General features: G+C 51.4%; 1 protein-coding gene across 8 annotated transcripts in view; it reads right to left on the reverse strand.

Annotated features, from left to right (window-relative positions):
* Positions 1-16,264, reverse strand: part of LOC120406053 (UDP-glucuronosyltransferase 2A1-like) — a 39,241-nt gene that overhangs the window by 1,907 nt on the left and 21,070 nt on the right. For 4 of the 8 annotated variants that reach the window (XM_039540226.1, XM_039540224.1, XM_039540232.1 and 1 more), the window contains 4 exons: positions 7,405-7,553; positions 2,733-2,864; positions 1,950-2,037; positions 25-244 (listed from right to left, as the gene is read on the reverse strand). In XM_039540226.1, coding sequence (XP_039396160.1) covers positions 25-244; positions 1,950-2,037; positions 2,733-2,864; positions 7,405-7,553 — 589 coding nt within the window. Of the gene's footprint in view, positions 1-24; positions 245-1,949; positions 2,038-2,732; positions 2,865-7,404; positions 7,554-10,437; positions 11,090-12,067; positions 13,250-13,839; positions 15,472-16,077; positions 16,084-16,264 lie in introns of those variants that run through there. The other 4 variants (XM_039540230.1, XM_039540229.1, XM_039540225.1 and 1 more) reach the window with 4 other exon arrangements.

Below are 16,264 nucleotides of genomic sequence, written 5' to 3' on the forward strand. Positions count from 1 at the left end.
CCATTAGGCAGAGACTGAACTCACCTGGAGTTGTTAATGACCATATCCAATGCATCGATTAAATCCTGGGTTTGCATTGTGTTAAAATCCAGCTCCACTGCCATCCCTTTCGCTTTCATGTGAGCAATGTTATCTGGCTGGTCAGCGAAGATGGGAATCCCAACCATGGGAATCCCATGGTAGATAGCTTCATAGATCCCATTGGTTCCACCGTGAGTAATAAAGGCTTTGGTCTTGGGGTGGCCTGGAATCAGAGAGAAGCGTTTAGGAACGATGGGTACATAAATGCTCAGATTCCAGAGAAAAGGCAACAATTTTGTACTAACTAGGTAAATAATGGTTTGTTTGACAAGGGGCTAGTCCTGATTACTCCAGATTAGCATTAGAAACGGATAATGGTGTGTACATGCGCAAACACTAGCCAATGGGGAAGTACCTTGCAAAACTTTATAAACTCTGCTATTGATCTCCGATTAAGGCTGACCCAGCAGGAAGTTATATTTCATTCACACCGATCCCTGCACAGGTTATGCTGCATGGGTGGAGCTGGAGAAGTAGGTCTCCTGGAGCCAGGCTGGCTCTCATGTTCTGGGACTGGGACACAATCCTTTTAGCTAGACGTAGGCAGGAGGGTTACAATGATGATAGATATAGAACCTCCCTGAAAACTACTTCCCCGAAGTGTGCTTTGGGATCTATCCCATCAGCTGGGCAACTCTCCAACTCACAGAAAGCTCGGCTCTCTAGAGCCGGGCTTCTAGCCAGACGACTGATTGCTCAGCTAGATTCCTGGCTCAGTGGCTTTGCTGACCTGGCAGTTAAAGGGCAGGTACCGTTTCAGAGAAGAGGGACCTCAGACCAAGTATTTTCAAATTGGTTAAACTTTTTGAAACTTTTGACTAATCCCTAGCGAATGGAAACAGAGATGTTACTCTCCTTCCCCCGCCCTTTCCTTCCCCTCTTTCTTTCCTTTCCTTCCCCGCCTTCACTTCTTGCTCTTTTTACTCCCCCGTTCTCCCCTTATTTTTGTAAAAAGAAGATTCAATAGAATACAAATAAAAAGGGAAAGGCAGTGGCTGCCTTCTAGATACTGATGTTTAAATGCTACACACCAGTTACTGGGTCTGATTCACTCCCGTTTATCCCAGTGTAACTCCAGTTTTTGCCCCACTTCTGCTCCCCTTCTTTGTGTTTACTCTAGTTTTTGTCATGGGAGCCACACACACTGATTCCAAGGGTAGTTGCACCAGGACAAAGCAACATTGTTCTCTCTCTGGTTTTATGGCAATGCTATTTCGGGCCATGCAGCTGAGAACAGCACTGGCTGGTTTCAGGACTTCAGACCCAAAGCTGCTACCCGGATAGAGCTCCACTGTCGCTCCCACTTGGCTCACTGCTTTCCTAACAGTCAAGTGTGCAGTTTACACCCCGCTGCCCCCGGAGAAGAGTCTCCACTTGGCCATACTGAGTCTCACTCAGGTTGTTGCCTGTTCCACTCTCTCCATAGCTCTGGTCCCCATCACGCTTGTCTAACTGATCCCACGTAGGCCAACAGCAACCTGGGACACGCACAGCTAGAAGAACACGTCTTCACTGCTGAAGCTGAACTACCAAGGGCCAGGGCCACACAGGTATTCAGGCTTCTAACTTCCACTGTTATCAGGGAGAGTTAAGCACCTTAGTACCTTTTGTGAATCCTATCCTTGTTCTGCTACCGTCACCAGTGTAATTAAGGCTGAGTAAGCACCTCTCCCTAGATCACCAACACACTAAATACCCTGGCCTCCAAGTGACCTCAGGTGCTGCATTTGGCTACAGGATGAGCTTGTGTGTGTATAATGGGCAATCTAGTCTCTTTTTGTCATAAATGAAATGAGTAAAGAGGGGAGGGAACACGCTTGTCAATATTGAGAAAAGCTCAACTAGGAACATTTCCAGCAGAGTCTTACCAAGCAGGTCATTCTGGGGTATCCAGTCATAAATCCTAGTGTTGGGTCCTAAAGTTTCTGGTTTCTTCCCTTTGTACCGCCAAAGAACCTTGAATGAAAACGTTTGAAGATACACATGCTGTAGTTCAAGCTGCACCATCGCACTGCAGTGCAATCTGGGGCCCGAGCCAAAGCCCACTGACGTCTACTGGAGCCTTTCCATTGATTTCAGTGGGTTTAGATGAGGCCCTTGGTTAGCAAGGCTTCTTTTGAGCTGCTTGAGTTATTTACACGCACGTTTGTAGTAAGGTATTATACTATTGATTAGATCTCCCACACAGCGCTTTGAGAGCAGTATCATTATCCCCATTGTACAGATGAGGAAACTGAGGCATGGGTGGGGACGTAACTTGCCCAAGGTCACCCAGCAGGCCAGTGGCCAAACCAGGAATGGAACTCAGTCCTGATCTCTATCCACTAGTCCACACTGCCTCATTGTGGCATGGGAACTCACCCCACATGGTTTTATTCAAGTGAGTCATATACAAGAAAAATACTATCAAGTTAATTTCTGTGACCACTCAGGACTCAACCCTGTTTCTTTGCAAGCCCCAAACCCAGTGACTTCAATTGAAGCTGCAGGAGAAGAAAAAAATAAAAAATCAGAGCACTTATACTGAGAGGAAGTAAAGAGCCTACCTTTAGGCAATGCAGTTTGAAAGCTGTGGCCTGAGGGAAGCAGGGATTTTACAGCAGTGCTGCTGATCTTGTTGGCAGGAAAGCAGTTCACTGACAATAACTGACCTTTTGTGGAATCTGGCTGAGGGCCAAGGCAACCATGTTACTTTTCTCCTCGGTTAAGTTGTAAATCATCGAGCCAAGAGAAAACACCACGATACCATGTTCTCCTGAACTCTGGACAAACTCTTCCATTTCCTGAAGAGAGACAAGAGCCTTTTAATGTTGGAAAGCAGCCACACCATCCAGTGCTATTGTGTTCTGTTCACAGCACACCTACGAAATAAAACCGAAATACTCTAACCTGAAAGTAACAAAGAATCCTGTGGCACCTTATAGACTAACAGACGTTTTGCAGCATGAGCTTTCGTGGGTGAATACCCACTTCTTCGGATGCATCCGAAGAAGTGGGTATTCACCCACGAAAGCTCATGCTGCAAAACGTCTGTTAGTCTATAAGGTGCCACAGGATTCTTTGTTGCTTTTACAGATCCAGACTAACACGGCTACCCCTCTGATACTTAACCTGAAAGTCTAAGCGTAACACTGTTTTTTCCCTTAGACTCCAGAAATCTCTCACACAACCACCAAACCCAGAGCCGCACCTCAGGAAAAGAGGCACAACTCAATTCACCATGCCCTAGGCTGGTTCTTTTGCGGACTGACTGCTGATCTCCGCTTCCCTACAGGGTAGTCTGCAAACAGGAGCAGAAAACCCCTTAAAATGACACGCTATCCCTTTAAATTCTAACCCACTTTTCAAGGCACTGCATAGTGAAATAGGTGAAAGGTACTCAGTAGAAATACACATGGGAAGAGACATATTAATGTAAATACAAAGCTTATCAAAGAGAAGGCTAAAATGTTATTTGATCATGGTCTCTAAGCTCCTACATGGGGAAATTTCTTACGGCAGAGGGTTCTTGAATCTAGCTGACACAGGTATAATGAGCCAATGGCTAGCTTTTAAAAAAGGCGATTGCGTGGGCAGCTGGTTTAACAAAGCTTTCATCGTCATCGTTTATTAGCTGTTCAGCACAGGTACATGCCTGGCGCCGAGCAGTTCAATCTGTCCATCATTCCTATCTGACTCAGGCGATGTCTACGCTACACACCACTTTCATCGGCGAAAAAGGGCTCTGGCGGGGGGGAGGCAGCAAGGAAAGCCTCAGTCTGTCCCTGCTGCCTTTTCCCGCTGCCAGATCCTTTCCCTGTGGAGGGAGGGAGCCTTTCCCTGATGCTTCCCCCCGCCAAAGGCTCCAGCGGCCAGATGTGATGCTGCTAAAAACAGCAATACAGAGGTGGGAGGCACAGCTTGGGTGAGTAGAGCGCCATGGGATGAGGGGTGTACTCGGGTATTTTTTAAGCTGAGCACTGGATTCACCACTGCTGTGCCTTAATGACCCTCTCCCCCATAAAGATCCACAGGTGGTTCCTACACAGGGTCCTGCCTCATCCAGTGCACTAAATACCTCAACCACAACTATGGGGGTGGAACCAGATAATAGCTACACTCTCGAATGAACTCACCCAGGAAAACGATAACACACAGAAACACCCTGTCACCTGTGGGTGAGCATTTTTCACAGAACGATCGCTCCATATCGGAGCTCTCAGGCCTCATCCTCAAAGGAAACCTGCCCAGCACTTTCAAATGCCGAGCCTGGGGGCTTAAATTCACGACTCTGCTAGAGACTAAAAATCATGGACTGAACAGAGACACTGGATTTATGGCTTATTACAACCATCTGTAACCCCCTAAATGACACCCCCCCACAGGTGCTTCCCCCCCTGCCCCTTCCTTGCCTCCTAGCAGGGCCGGCTCTAGGTTTTTTGCCGCCCCAAGCAAAAACATTTTTGGCTGCCCTCCATCCCAGCCCTGGGCTCTCACTCCATGCCCCCACCAGTGCCCTCCTCCAACCACACCCCCTGCCGCCCCAGCCCTGGGCTCTCACTCCCTGCCCCCACCAGTGCCCTCCTCCAACCACACCCCCTGCTGCCCCAGCCCTGGGCTCTCACTCCCTGCCCCCACCAGTGCCCTCCTCCAACCACACCCCCTGCCGCCCCAGCCCTGGGCTCTCTCTCCCCCCTCACCCGCACCCCCTGCCACCCCAGCCCTGGGCTCTCTCTCCCCCTCCACCCGCACCCCCTGCCGCCCCAGCCCTGGGCTCTCTCTCTCCCCTCACCCGCACCCCTGCCGCCCCAGCCCTGGGCTCTCTCTCCCCTCACCCGCACCCCCTGCCGCCCCAGCCCTGGGCTCTCTCTTCCCCTCACCCGCACCCCTGCCGCCCCAGCCCTGGGCTCTCTCTTCCCTCACCCGCACCCCCTGCCGCCCCAGCCCTGGGCTCTCTCCCCTCACCCGCACCCCTGCCGCCCCAGCCCTGGGCTCTCTCCCCTCACCCGCACCCCTGCCGCCCCAGCCCTGGGCTCTCTTCCCCCTCACCTGCACTCCCTGCCGCCCCAGCCCTGGGCTCTCTCTTCCCCTCACCCGCACCCCTGCCGCCCCAGCCCTGGGCTCTCTCTCCCCCTCACCCGCACCCCTGCTGCCCCAGCCCTGGGCTCTCTCTTCCCCTCACCGCACCCCTGCCCCAGCCCTGGGCTCTCTCTTCCCCTCACCGCACCCCCTGCCGCCCCAGCCCTGGGCTCTCTCTCCCCTCACCGCACCCCTGCCGCCCCAGCCCTGGGCTCTCTCGTCCCCCCCTCCACCTGCACTCCCTGCCGCCCCAGCCCTGGGCTCTCTCTTCCCCCCATCCACCTGCACTCCCTGCCGCCCCAGCCCTGGGCTCTCTCTTCCCCACCACCCACAACCCCTGCCGCCCCAGGGCTGGGCTCTCTCTCCCCCCTCACCCGCACCCACTGCCGCCCCAGCCCTGGGCTCTCCACCCCACCCACACCCCCTGCCGCCCCAGCGCTGGGCTCTCTCTTCCCCTCACCCGCACCCCTGCCGCCCCAGGGCTGGGCTCTCTCTTCCCCTCACCCGCACCCCTGCCGCCCCAGCCCTGGGCTCTCTCTCCCCCCTCACCCGCACCCCCTGCCGCCCCAGCCCGGGGCTCTCTCTTCCCCCTCACCCGCACCCCCTGCCGCCCCAGCCCTGGGCTCTCTCTTCCCCCTCACCCGCACCCCCGGCCGCCCCCGCCCGGGGCGCTCTCTTCCCCTCACCGCACCCCTGCCGCCCCAGCCCTGGGCTCTCTCTTCCCCTCACCCGCACCCCCTGCCGCCCCAGCCCTGGGCTCTCTCTCCCCTCACCCGCACCCCTGCCACCCCAGCCCTGGGCTCTCTCCCCCTCACCCGCACCCCTGCCGCCCCAGCCCTGGGCTCTCTCTCCCCCTCACCCGCACCCCTGCCACCCCAGCCCTGGGCTCTCTCTTCCCCCTCACCCGCACCCCTGCCGCCCCAGCCCTGGGCTCTCTCTTCCCCCTCACCCCCTGCCTCCCCAGCCCTGGGCTCTCTCTTCCCCCTCACCCGCACCCCCTGCCGCCCCAGCCCTGGGCTCTCTCTTCCCCCTCACCCGCACCCCCTGCCGCCCCAGCCCTGGGCTCTCTCTCCCCCCTCACCCGCACCCCCTGCTGCCCCAGCCCTGGGCTCTCTCTCCCCCCTCACCCCCTGCCACCCCAGGGCTGGGCTCCCCCCCACCAGTGCTGACTCAGCCCGCTCCCCCCTCGCCTCCAGCCGGTCCGGCGCTGGCAGGGTCGGGGTAAGCAGCGGAGTCCCTCCAGCCAGGGCTCCCGTCTCCAGGACTGGCCAGGACCCAGGATGTGAGAGCCAGGGGAGCACCCCGGCAGGGGGCTGAGGAGCCGGGGCAGGGCAGCTCCAGAGGGAGCGGGATGCGGGCCTCGCATGGCAGTGCCCCACCCTCTGTGGGTTCTGCTGCTGCTTCTGGCCACCCTGCTGCAGTCCCTGGGCGGCTTGGGCCACTTCGCCCAGCCCCAGCTGTGGCGCTGGGGGGTGGCCACCCTGCAGCACCTGCAGGCAGCTCCGTGTGCCCTGTGGGGCAGCCCCAAATCCGAGTGTCCCCCACTCAGAGCCTGCCCGGCCCAGCCACAAGGTGCAGGTGCTGCTCCCCGCGGTGCGAACCGCAGCAGCCCCCTGCCGCCCCCACGCACAACGCGCTGCTGCTGCCAGGGCCGACTCTAGGCTTTTGCCGCCCAAAGTAAACAAAATAAATAAATAAAAAGGGGAGGCCGGAATGCCGCCCCTGAAAATGTGCCACCTCAAGCACGTGCTTGGTTTGCTGCTGCCTAGAGCTGACCCTGCTCCCTATCACCAGAGAGATGTTAACAGGTCACTTCACTTCAAATGGTCACGTGAAACATGGTAGTTACTTGTGCTAAACAATGTGTTCCTCCTTGCATTTAGCTGTGACACTCTGTTTCCCAGATCTGAAGAAGAGCCGTGTGTGGCTGGAAAGTTTGTCTCTGTCGCCAATAGAAGTTGGTCCAATAAAATATATTACCTCACCCATCCTGTCCCCCCAGCAGGCAGAGAGGCGATTGACTACAGGCCAGCTCCTGAGCTGGTGTAAATCAGCACAGCTCTGAAACTGGCCCTGTATTTTCAATCAGCAACAGAGCATCATCCAACATTGCAGTGATGCGTAACAGATTTCTCTTGCCCAAAGCTGACATTGTTCTCAGCGAGTTTCTCAGGATATGGCATACCCTGCGTGTGGAAACCAGAGAAACAAACAGCCGTTGATCTGATGGGCAGATGACTAGACCAAGGGAGAGTATTACGGTACCTCAGGTAAAGGCTTTGCAGGCTTGCAGTGGAGTCCCCCGACAAACTCAAAGTTAGGCAGGAAAGGGCGAGGGAATTCAAAGTCCCAGTATGTCCGGATCAGCCACATCTCTGCTTTACCCATCGTTTCACACAGCGTCGTGGGCCTTCCTGCAAGCAAAAGATAGGGAGTTAAAATTAGCCGCAGGAGAGAGCAATCTTGCTCATTGTCTGTTGAAACATACCAGCCCTGCATCTGAGACCTGGCACTCCTGGACACTGTTCAGTGCAGTGTGGCCTAGTGAACAGAGCTGGGACTCAGGAAACCTGGGTTTTATCACAACTCTGCCACTGAGTTGTTGCATGGCCTTGGGCAGGTGAGCTCAACTCTCTCTCCTCTCCCATCCTTCAGGCTGACACACTGCAGCTTCACTGATTTACCTTAAATTGGGTTTGTTCAAATGGGGCAACGGTGTCTCTGGACTTTCTTATAATTTGTTTTAGTCAGATCTACCAGTTGAACTGGTGCCTGTACACTTATGTATGTAAAGTGAATCAATAGCAGTGGCCACACAAAGTCACAGAGGTTTAACTAAACTGGTATAAAGTTACAGCTTTAGCTGAATCGCTTCAACTGTGTGTTTAGACCAGGCCTTAGATTGCAAACTCTTCAGGGCAGGGATTATGCGTTTGTCCAGGGCTTAGCACAGGGGACACTCTAACTGCTACTCTCAGATAAAGAATAGGAAACTTTGTCTACAGTCTCAATCAGGCTAATCACAGCTAGGAATTAAGATTGTCAATGATGCAGCCCCATGTCCTGCCCTGTTCAGAGCTGAAGTGCTGACTAACAGGATTTCATACCCACGTGACACCATGATACAGTCAACTTTGATCATGACACAGGTTAGTTAGTATGCGGTGTTGTTGTAGCTGTGTCGGTCCCAGGATATTAGAGAGACAAGGTGGGTGAAGTCACCTCTTTTATTGGACAAACTTCTATTGGTGAGAGAGACAAGCTTTTGAGCTACACAGATCTTTCCTTCAGGCCTGGTCTACACTACACGGTTAGGTCAATGTAAGCTGCCTTGCGTCGACCTAATGCCTCTCTACGCCGAGTTAGTAACACCATCCCCACAGGCAGCCCACAGGGCATCCCCGCCCTGAGCGACTGATCTCTGCTGAGCACAACCTAACTGGAGAAGGGGAGCGGTGGGGAGGCAGAGAAGACTCTGCAAGAACCAAATCCTGTCCCGGGTGACTGGTTGTTCTGCTAAAGGAGCCAAGAAGTTCAACAGCAGTCACAGCAAACTGCTCCCCTGCTGGGCAGCTGCTAATCATATAGGCATTTGCTCTCCTTTCTGAATAGACACAGTTTGGAAAACAGTCCATAGCCGACAACACTATATAAAGACCTCCCAAATCATCAGGCTACAGCATGTCTGTGCTTTGCTGGGCCAAGCATTCTACTGGGCTCGCAGTGCTTACCCACATCTTTAAAGTGTGTTGGGCTGTACAGATAAAGCACTACAGACATATACATCATTGTTAGTAGCCTTATCTTTTTCAGATGGGTTAACGAAGGCCCGGCGAGGGTCAGGGGCTTGGTTGGGAGGGCCACAGGCCTAGGGCTTAGGGTATTGGCTGCCTTCTGTCTGATACTTCATTTGCTCTGATCGTTGATCACTTTTTCCTGATGTTGAGAGGGAAGGCCGGCTGTGCTGCACACGCCTCGCCGGTGCAGGCCTCAAGCCTGCACATACAACTTTACTCCAGGAAGTTGTCTCAATGCGCATAAATTTCAAAAGCTCCCATCTCACAGGGCTCTAGAGCCCAAGCTCCAGCCTGAGCCCAAACACCTACACTGCAGTTAAACAGCCCCACAGCCTGCCTGAGCCCAGATCAGCCGGCATGGAACAGCCGCGGGGTTTTAACTGCAGTGTAGACATATCCTAAGTGTCTTAGGGGTAGATTTTCAAAGGTACTTAAGAGCCTAAAGATGCCGCCGGTGGCAGTATGGAATTTATAGATGTGCCTAGGCAGGTTAGGTGTTTAGCTCCCATTGAAACTCAAAGGGACAAACTCAGAGGCACTTTTGTAAATCCCGCTAGGAGCCCAAATTCCCTTTGCCAGTCGGTTCCTTAGTCACTTTCAAAAATGGGACTTCAATGTGCTTGAAAATGTTGCCTATTGACTGCACTAGAACTAGCACATGAGCCTGCAAAGATGATGACCAAGTCTTCAGGCTGCTCTCTGAAAGCCGTGGTCTTACCTCTCATGTCCATTACAAAACTCAAGCACGTACGAGCAAGAAAACCAGCATTTAAGATCACACCTCTTACATTGCCCATATAATAAACATTATTTTTATAATATACAAGGTAATTAAGATCTCAGCACAATCTGGCCCCAATTCCGGAAAGCACATAAACACTTGCTTAGATCCCATTGACTTCAAGTTAAAGCACATGCTTAGGCACCCTTCTTGAGTAGGGATACTTTACTGAATTGGGGGCTTCACTTTGACCCTGGGCCTCATTTAGATACTTCCCAGGGAGCTGAGACTAAGACTGCAAAGGTGGTTAATTGGAGATCAGTGGTAAAGCTTAGCTCCTGTTTATTAAAAAGGGAGCGGGACTGTGCCCACATTCAGGGCATGTTTGGCTAACACTTGAGGCTTTGTGAATACAAGTTTCTACAAAACCTAGGACGTTAAATTTCATTTAAAATGTAAACAACTTATCCTTAAGGAATCCTCCGTGGTCCCTGCAGGACTGTGCTCACATGGGAAAACGAGGAAGTGAAATGTATTCGAAACTTTTATAAAACTAATTGTCCCAACTCAGAGAAATGCAAAAATTGATCAAACAGTGAAAAGAAAATTACATCTAAAATTTCGTTCAATGTTTATATCTGGCTTTGGAGGTGAAAGTGCTCAGACCACTTGAAAAAGAAGACCACTTAGGGACCTAAATTCAGTTCCTAACTTGAGGCCCCTAATTATTAAAGTCTTGGCCTGGGCAAAAAAGCAATGTCTGTCCAGTCGCTGTCTCACCTAAGACATCACTGTAATACTGAGTCCATTCATCCACCCAGAAATGCAGGAAAAACACATCATGGTAAATATAAAGCAGCAAGTTTGTCATCTTCTCTGTGAAGGACATCCTGTCCGTCAGTCCCCCCGTGCTGGCAGGTACGTACGAAGGAGGGGCTGGAAGCCCCCCACACAACCGCTCCGCTGTGTTCCCGTCAGAGAACCGGAAAGTATAGACAAAAGGGATTTCAAGCAACTCTGCTATTAGCTCACCGCCCGGAGAAAGAGGGTCTGAGATTAGCACATCAAACCCCGCTTGCCGGAGCTTTGCTATCAGCCTGGGGTTCAGCACCACACTGTCACAGGTCTGCTTGAACATCTTGATAGAGACTTCCATGAATTCTTTCATTTTCAACATGAGCTTCCAGTAGGACAGATGGGGAAGCTCGTACATCCACAGGTGCAGGAAGTCCTCCAACAGGGCCGCCTTTGTCTCCTTGGTAAAGGGCACCGGCAGGACCTCAAAGTCAAATGGGGAAGAGGACTCGTTGTAATCGATGAGCAAATTTGCTGAAGGCACCAGCACAGTCACATCGTGGCCCCGAAGGGAGAGTTCCTCCAGCACCAGTTTTATGTTGAGCCAGTGACTGGCATCGGTGGGCCAGACCAGCACCTTCCCACAGGATCCTGAGCCCCAGCAGCTCATGTGAACCCACAGCACCAGCAAAAGCCGCTTCAACATCCTGGCTGCACCTCTCACTGGAGCTAAGTTCAGTTCTAAAGTCCACAGTGTGAACACTTCTAAGCACAGCCCACAAAGACTGGATCTTGAACGTCACAATCTTCATATAAGGTCATTTCAGTGCAAAATTACCATATGTGGGTGGGGACAGGCTCAGCAAGTACCAAACTCTGTCGTGGATCACCTAGGATTCTCCTACAGGAGAAGGCACTGTTACCTCTGCAGGACAACTGTTGTAATGCAATGTGTGGAGAAATTGGCTGAGGATGCAGTGAGGCCTCTTTCCAAGGAGGAGAGCGCGATCCATCCTTCGGTGATAGCGCATGGATCACTATATTGTCTTCCCACAGGAAACTCTGCATCACCCTTACCGTCTAGCCTGCCCTACTCACGGATCACTGGGGCACAATCAGAGCCAGAGCTTGTTGCATTCAATGCCCAGCACGATACTGCTAGTGCATACAGGTCACAGAGCAGCCATCACACACTCACAGCCTCGAACATGAGCATCTGTTCTTATCTGTCAGAGGGAAGTTGGTTAGGAACCAGACCTCTCTGCTTAGTGTTCTCTTCAGCAACTCTGGGAATGCCATTTTTGGATCAACCAATTAACCTTTGGGAGTTGAAAGTTGAAACCCTCCTTCTGGTGAAGTTTCCATTCTCAGAACAGGTAGCTGGCAAACACCCAGCTTCCTCGTTACCTTGCCTGTGGGCAAATGCTGTGTCTGTGGTGTGTTCTCAGAACTAGTCCCATCCCACAAACTCACACAGGTTTAACTACCTCTATCACGATGCCAACAAATAACTCGGCTCTGGCACGGTTTATACATGTGACAAACTGAAACTGCTACTTCTCTACACAGGCACCTTTTACTTCAGCTACTTGTTTGCAGTGAATATTTGCTTTACCTGAGCCACATCTTTAAAGGAAATGTCCACATAATGAATTTGTAAGACACCTTTTCTTGGCATTTATTGTTAAATGTCTGGTCTTCCCCAACTCCTCCAGCTGGCTCATCCAGGCGGCCGCCTTTCGCTGTTGTCTATGACCCTTTGATTTTCTTTTCAAGGTGATTTCTCAGATCCTGAACTCCTTCTGCAGCTCATCTCTGTTAGCAAGTTCCAAATTGGCCAGAGTTTTCTTTGGTCTCCGCTAATTCATGGAAACCCTTCTGGTTTATGGCAGTCAGGTAATCTGACTTACTGATCTGATCTGTCTTACTATTGCAAACTGGGCGTGTTGCAACTCCAAACTGTCCAGACTCTTTGTAGTTGCCACTCCAATAGAGATTTCACCTCTGCCTGCAAGTCGTCCCTCAGGCTATTCTGGGAAGACTCCAGATGCTGCTTTCATTCCTTTTGCAAATTCTCCACTTGTTTTAGGTCTTATTATACTTCCTTTTGTCCAGCTTTGATTTCTCTGAGCACTTCCATTATCTGTTCCATCTTGGTTCAACAGAAAGGCCAACTCACAAGCTCTCTCCTTGAAAACTGGATCCCATTTTTTGCCCTGAAGGGTTAACCAAAGTTCAGAGTCCTGTGGGTTGTTTCTGTTAGCAAGAGATATTGAGAACGGAGACAGGTCTCTCTGTGAAGCAATCCTGTTTACTTGTAAAGAGTGCACCAAGTCCGGTTTCCTTCCGCACAGGAGGAATCAGACAGCAGGAGGCAGTGTCTTCCAGCCAGCACGCTGCTCAAAAAGCTCCCTGTAGAAGCTTTTTCCATCCCCTAAGGGCCATTCTCCCAGTCCCAGTGCTTGTTCAGCTGTCTCCTTGGCTTTCTGTTCCTTTTCTCCGAGCTTCTCCGGTATGTTAATCTGCTTCTCTGACGCAATCCAATTCAATAAATCCACTGCCCCCAAGGCTGTTATCAGATCACAGAGGAACGCTGTGGGTCACATGACAACTCCTACTCCAGCCTTCCACGTGACTTTGTTCTGGGCAGAGGACGCCCCTAACTGGTTCAGCTATCTGGTTCCATGAAGAAGTTTGTTTGTTTATTCATTTATTTTTTACATTTATCTGGAATGAGGGGCACTGATACACCCACCAGTTTCAACAAGGTTTAACCCAACCTATGACTGTATTTATCTGACCAGGACATCACAATGTTTAATATATTTGTCCTGACAACACCCCTGTGAGGTAATGCACTGCTAGCATCCCTATATACAGATAGGGAACTGAGGCACAGAGAGATGGAGGCCTTATCTAAACAGGTTTTTTGTGTGTGTTTGTTTTTAACCAGTACAACTATTTCCATCAAGGTATGTTTGAAGTTTTTAAAAAAAAACCAAAATAGCTATACCAGTATAATCGCTAGCGAGGACTCAGTGATGTTGACTGAAATATGCCTTATACCCATATAACGTATTCCTCTTTCCACATGGGAAGAGGTGATGCTGCTATAAACACCTTAACACGTCCCTCCTCACTCCAGGGGCGGTACCATTATAGCTACAATGGTATAGCTAAAGCAGTACAACTTTTATCTACAGACAAGCCTTATGTGACTTGCCCAAGGTCATCTAGGAAATGTGGCAGAGCATGAAGTTGAACCAAGGTGTCTGGAGTCCCGGGGTAGCACCCTACCCACTGGACTAGATTTCCTTTCGGAAACTGCGGCCCTACATTTTTGATATTATGGTTTAGACACAATCACAGCAAACAAAAGCACCTTACCTAAAACATCGCTGTAGTACTGATTCCATTCTTTCCACAAAACCTGGTGAAACAGAACATCCTGAAGAGCATAAAAGAGCAGGTTTTGCAATCTCTCCATGTAGGACATCCTGTCCGTCAGTCCCCCCATGCTGGCAGGTACGTACGAAGGAGGGGCTGGAAGCCCCCCACACAACCGCTCCGCTGTGTTCCCCACAGAGAACCGGAAAGTATAGACAAAAGGGATTTCAAGCAACTCTGCTATCAGCTCACCGCCCGGAGAAAAAGGGTCTGAGATTAGCACATCAAACCCCGCTTGCCGGAGCTTTGCTATCAGCCTGGGGTTCAGCACCACACTGTCACAGGTCTGCTTCGACATGTTGAGAAAGACTTCCACGCTATTCATTATTTTCACCAGGCCCTCCCAGTAGGACAGATGGGGAAGCTCGTACATCCACAGGTGCAGGAAGTCCTCCAACTGGGCAACTATGGTCTCCTCGGTAAAGGGCACCGGCAGGACCTCAAAGTCAAATGGGGAAGAGGACTCATTGTAATCGATGAGCAAATTTGCTGAAGGCACCAGCACAGTCACATCGTGGCCCCGAAGGGAGAGTTCCTCCAGCACCAGTTTTATGTTGAGCCAGTGACTGGCATCGGTGGGCCAGACCAGCACCTTCCCACAGGATCCTGAGCCCCAGCAGCTCATGTGAACCCACAGCACCAGCAAAAGCCACTTCTTCAACATCCTGGCTGTACGCGGCAGCTCTCATCAGAGCTAAGTTCAGTTCTAAAGTCCACAGTGTGAACACTTCTAAGCACAGCCCTCAAAGACTGGATCTTGAACATCGCAATCTTCATATAAGGTCATTTCAGTGCAAAATTACCATATGTGGGTGGGGACAGGCTCAGCAAGTACCAAACTCTGTTGTGGATCACCTAGGATTCTCCTACAGGAGAAGGCACTGTTACCTCTGCAGGACAACTGTTGTAATGCAATGTGTGGAGAAGGTGGCTGTGGATGCAGCTGAGGCCTCTTTCCAAGGAGGAGAGCGCGATCCATCCTTCGGTGATAGCACATGGATCACTATATTATCTTCCCACAGGAAACTCTGCATCACCCTTACTGCCTAGCCTGCCCTACTCACGGATCACTGGGGCACAATCAGAGCCAGAGCTTGTTGCATTCAATGCCCAACACGATACTGCTAGTGCATACAGGTCACAGAGCAGCCATCACACACTCACAGCCTCGAACATGAGCATGTGTTCTTATCAGTAAGAGGGAAGTTGGTTAGGAACCAGACCTCTCTGCTTAGCATTCTCTTCAGCAACTCGGGGAATGCCATTTTTGGATCAATCAATTAACCTTTGGGAGTTGAAAGGCGAAACCCTCCTTCTGGTGAAGTTTCCATTCTCAGAGCAGGTAGCTGGCAAACACCCAGCTTCCTCGTTACCTTGCCTGTGGGCAAATGCTGTGTCTGTGGTGTGTTCTCAGAACTAGTCCCATCCCACAAACTCACACAGGTTTAACTACCTCTATCACGATGCCTACAAATAACTCGGCTCTGGCACGGTTTATGCATGTGACAAACTGAAACTGCTACTTCTCTACACAGGCACCTTTTACTTCAGCTACTTGTTTGCAGTGAATATTTGCTTTACCTGAGCCACATCTGTAAAGGAAATGTCCACATAATGAATTTGTAAGACACCTTTTCTTGGCATTTATTGTTAAATGTCTGGTCTTCCCCAACTCCTCCAGCTGGCTCATCCAGGGGCCGCCTTTCTCTGTGGTCTGTGACCCTTTGATTTTCTTTTCAAGGCGATTTCTCAGAGCCTGAACTCCTTCTGCAGCTCATCTCTGTTAGCAAGTTCCAAATTAGCCAGAGTTTTCTTTGGTCTCCGCTAATTCATGGAAAACCTTCTGGTCTATGCAGGGGCGGCTCTAGGAATTTGGCCGCCCCAAGAACGGCGGCACGCCGCAGGGGGAGCGCTGCCAGTCACCGGTCCCGCGGCTCCGGGGGACCTCTTGCAGACGAGCCTGTGGAGGTTCCGCTGGTCCTGCGGCTCCGGTGGAGCATCCACAGGCATGACTGCGGAAGGTCCGCCGGAGCCATCTGCTGCCCTCCCGGCAAAATGCTGCCCCAAGCGCGCGCTTGGCGCGCTGGGGTCTGGAGCCGGCCCTGGGTCTATGGCAGTCAGGCAATCTGACTTACTGATCTGATCTGTCTTACTATTGCAGACTGGGTGTGTGGCAACTCCAGACTGTCCAGACTCTTTGTCGTTGCCACTCCAATAGAGATTTCACCTCTGCCTGCAAGTCATCCCTCAGGCTATTCTGGGAAGACTCCAGATGCTGCTTTCATTCCTTTTGCAAAGTCTCCAATTGTTTTAGGTCTTGTTATACTTCCTTTTGTCCAGCTTCGATTTCTCTGAGCACTTCCAT

This window comes from Mauremys reevesii, linkage group 5, assembly GCF_016161935.1.
Source record: "Mauremys reevesii isolate NIE-2019 linkage group 5, ASM1616193v1, whole genome shotgun sequence".
Taxonomy (NCBI): Eukaryota; Metazoa; Chordata; order Testudines; family Geoemydidae; genus Mauremys; species Mauremys reevesii.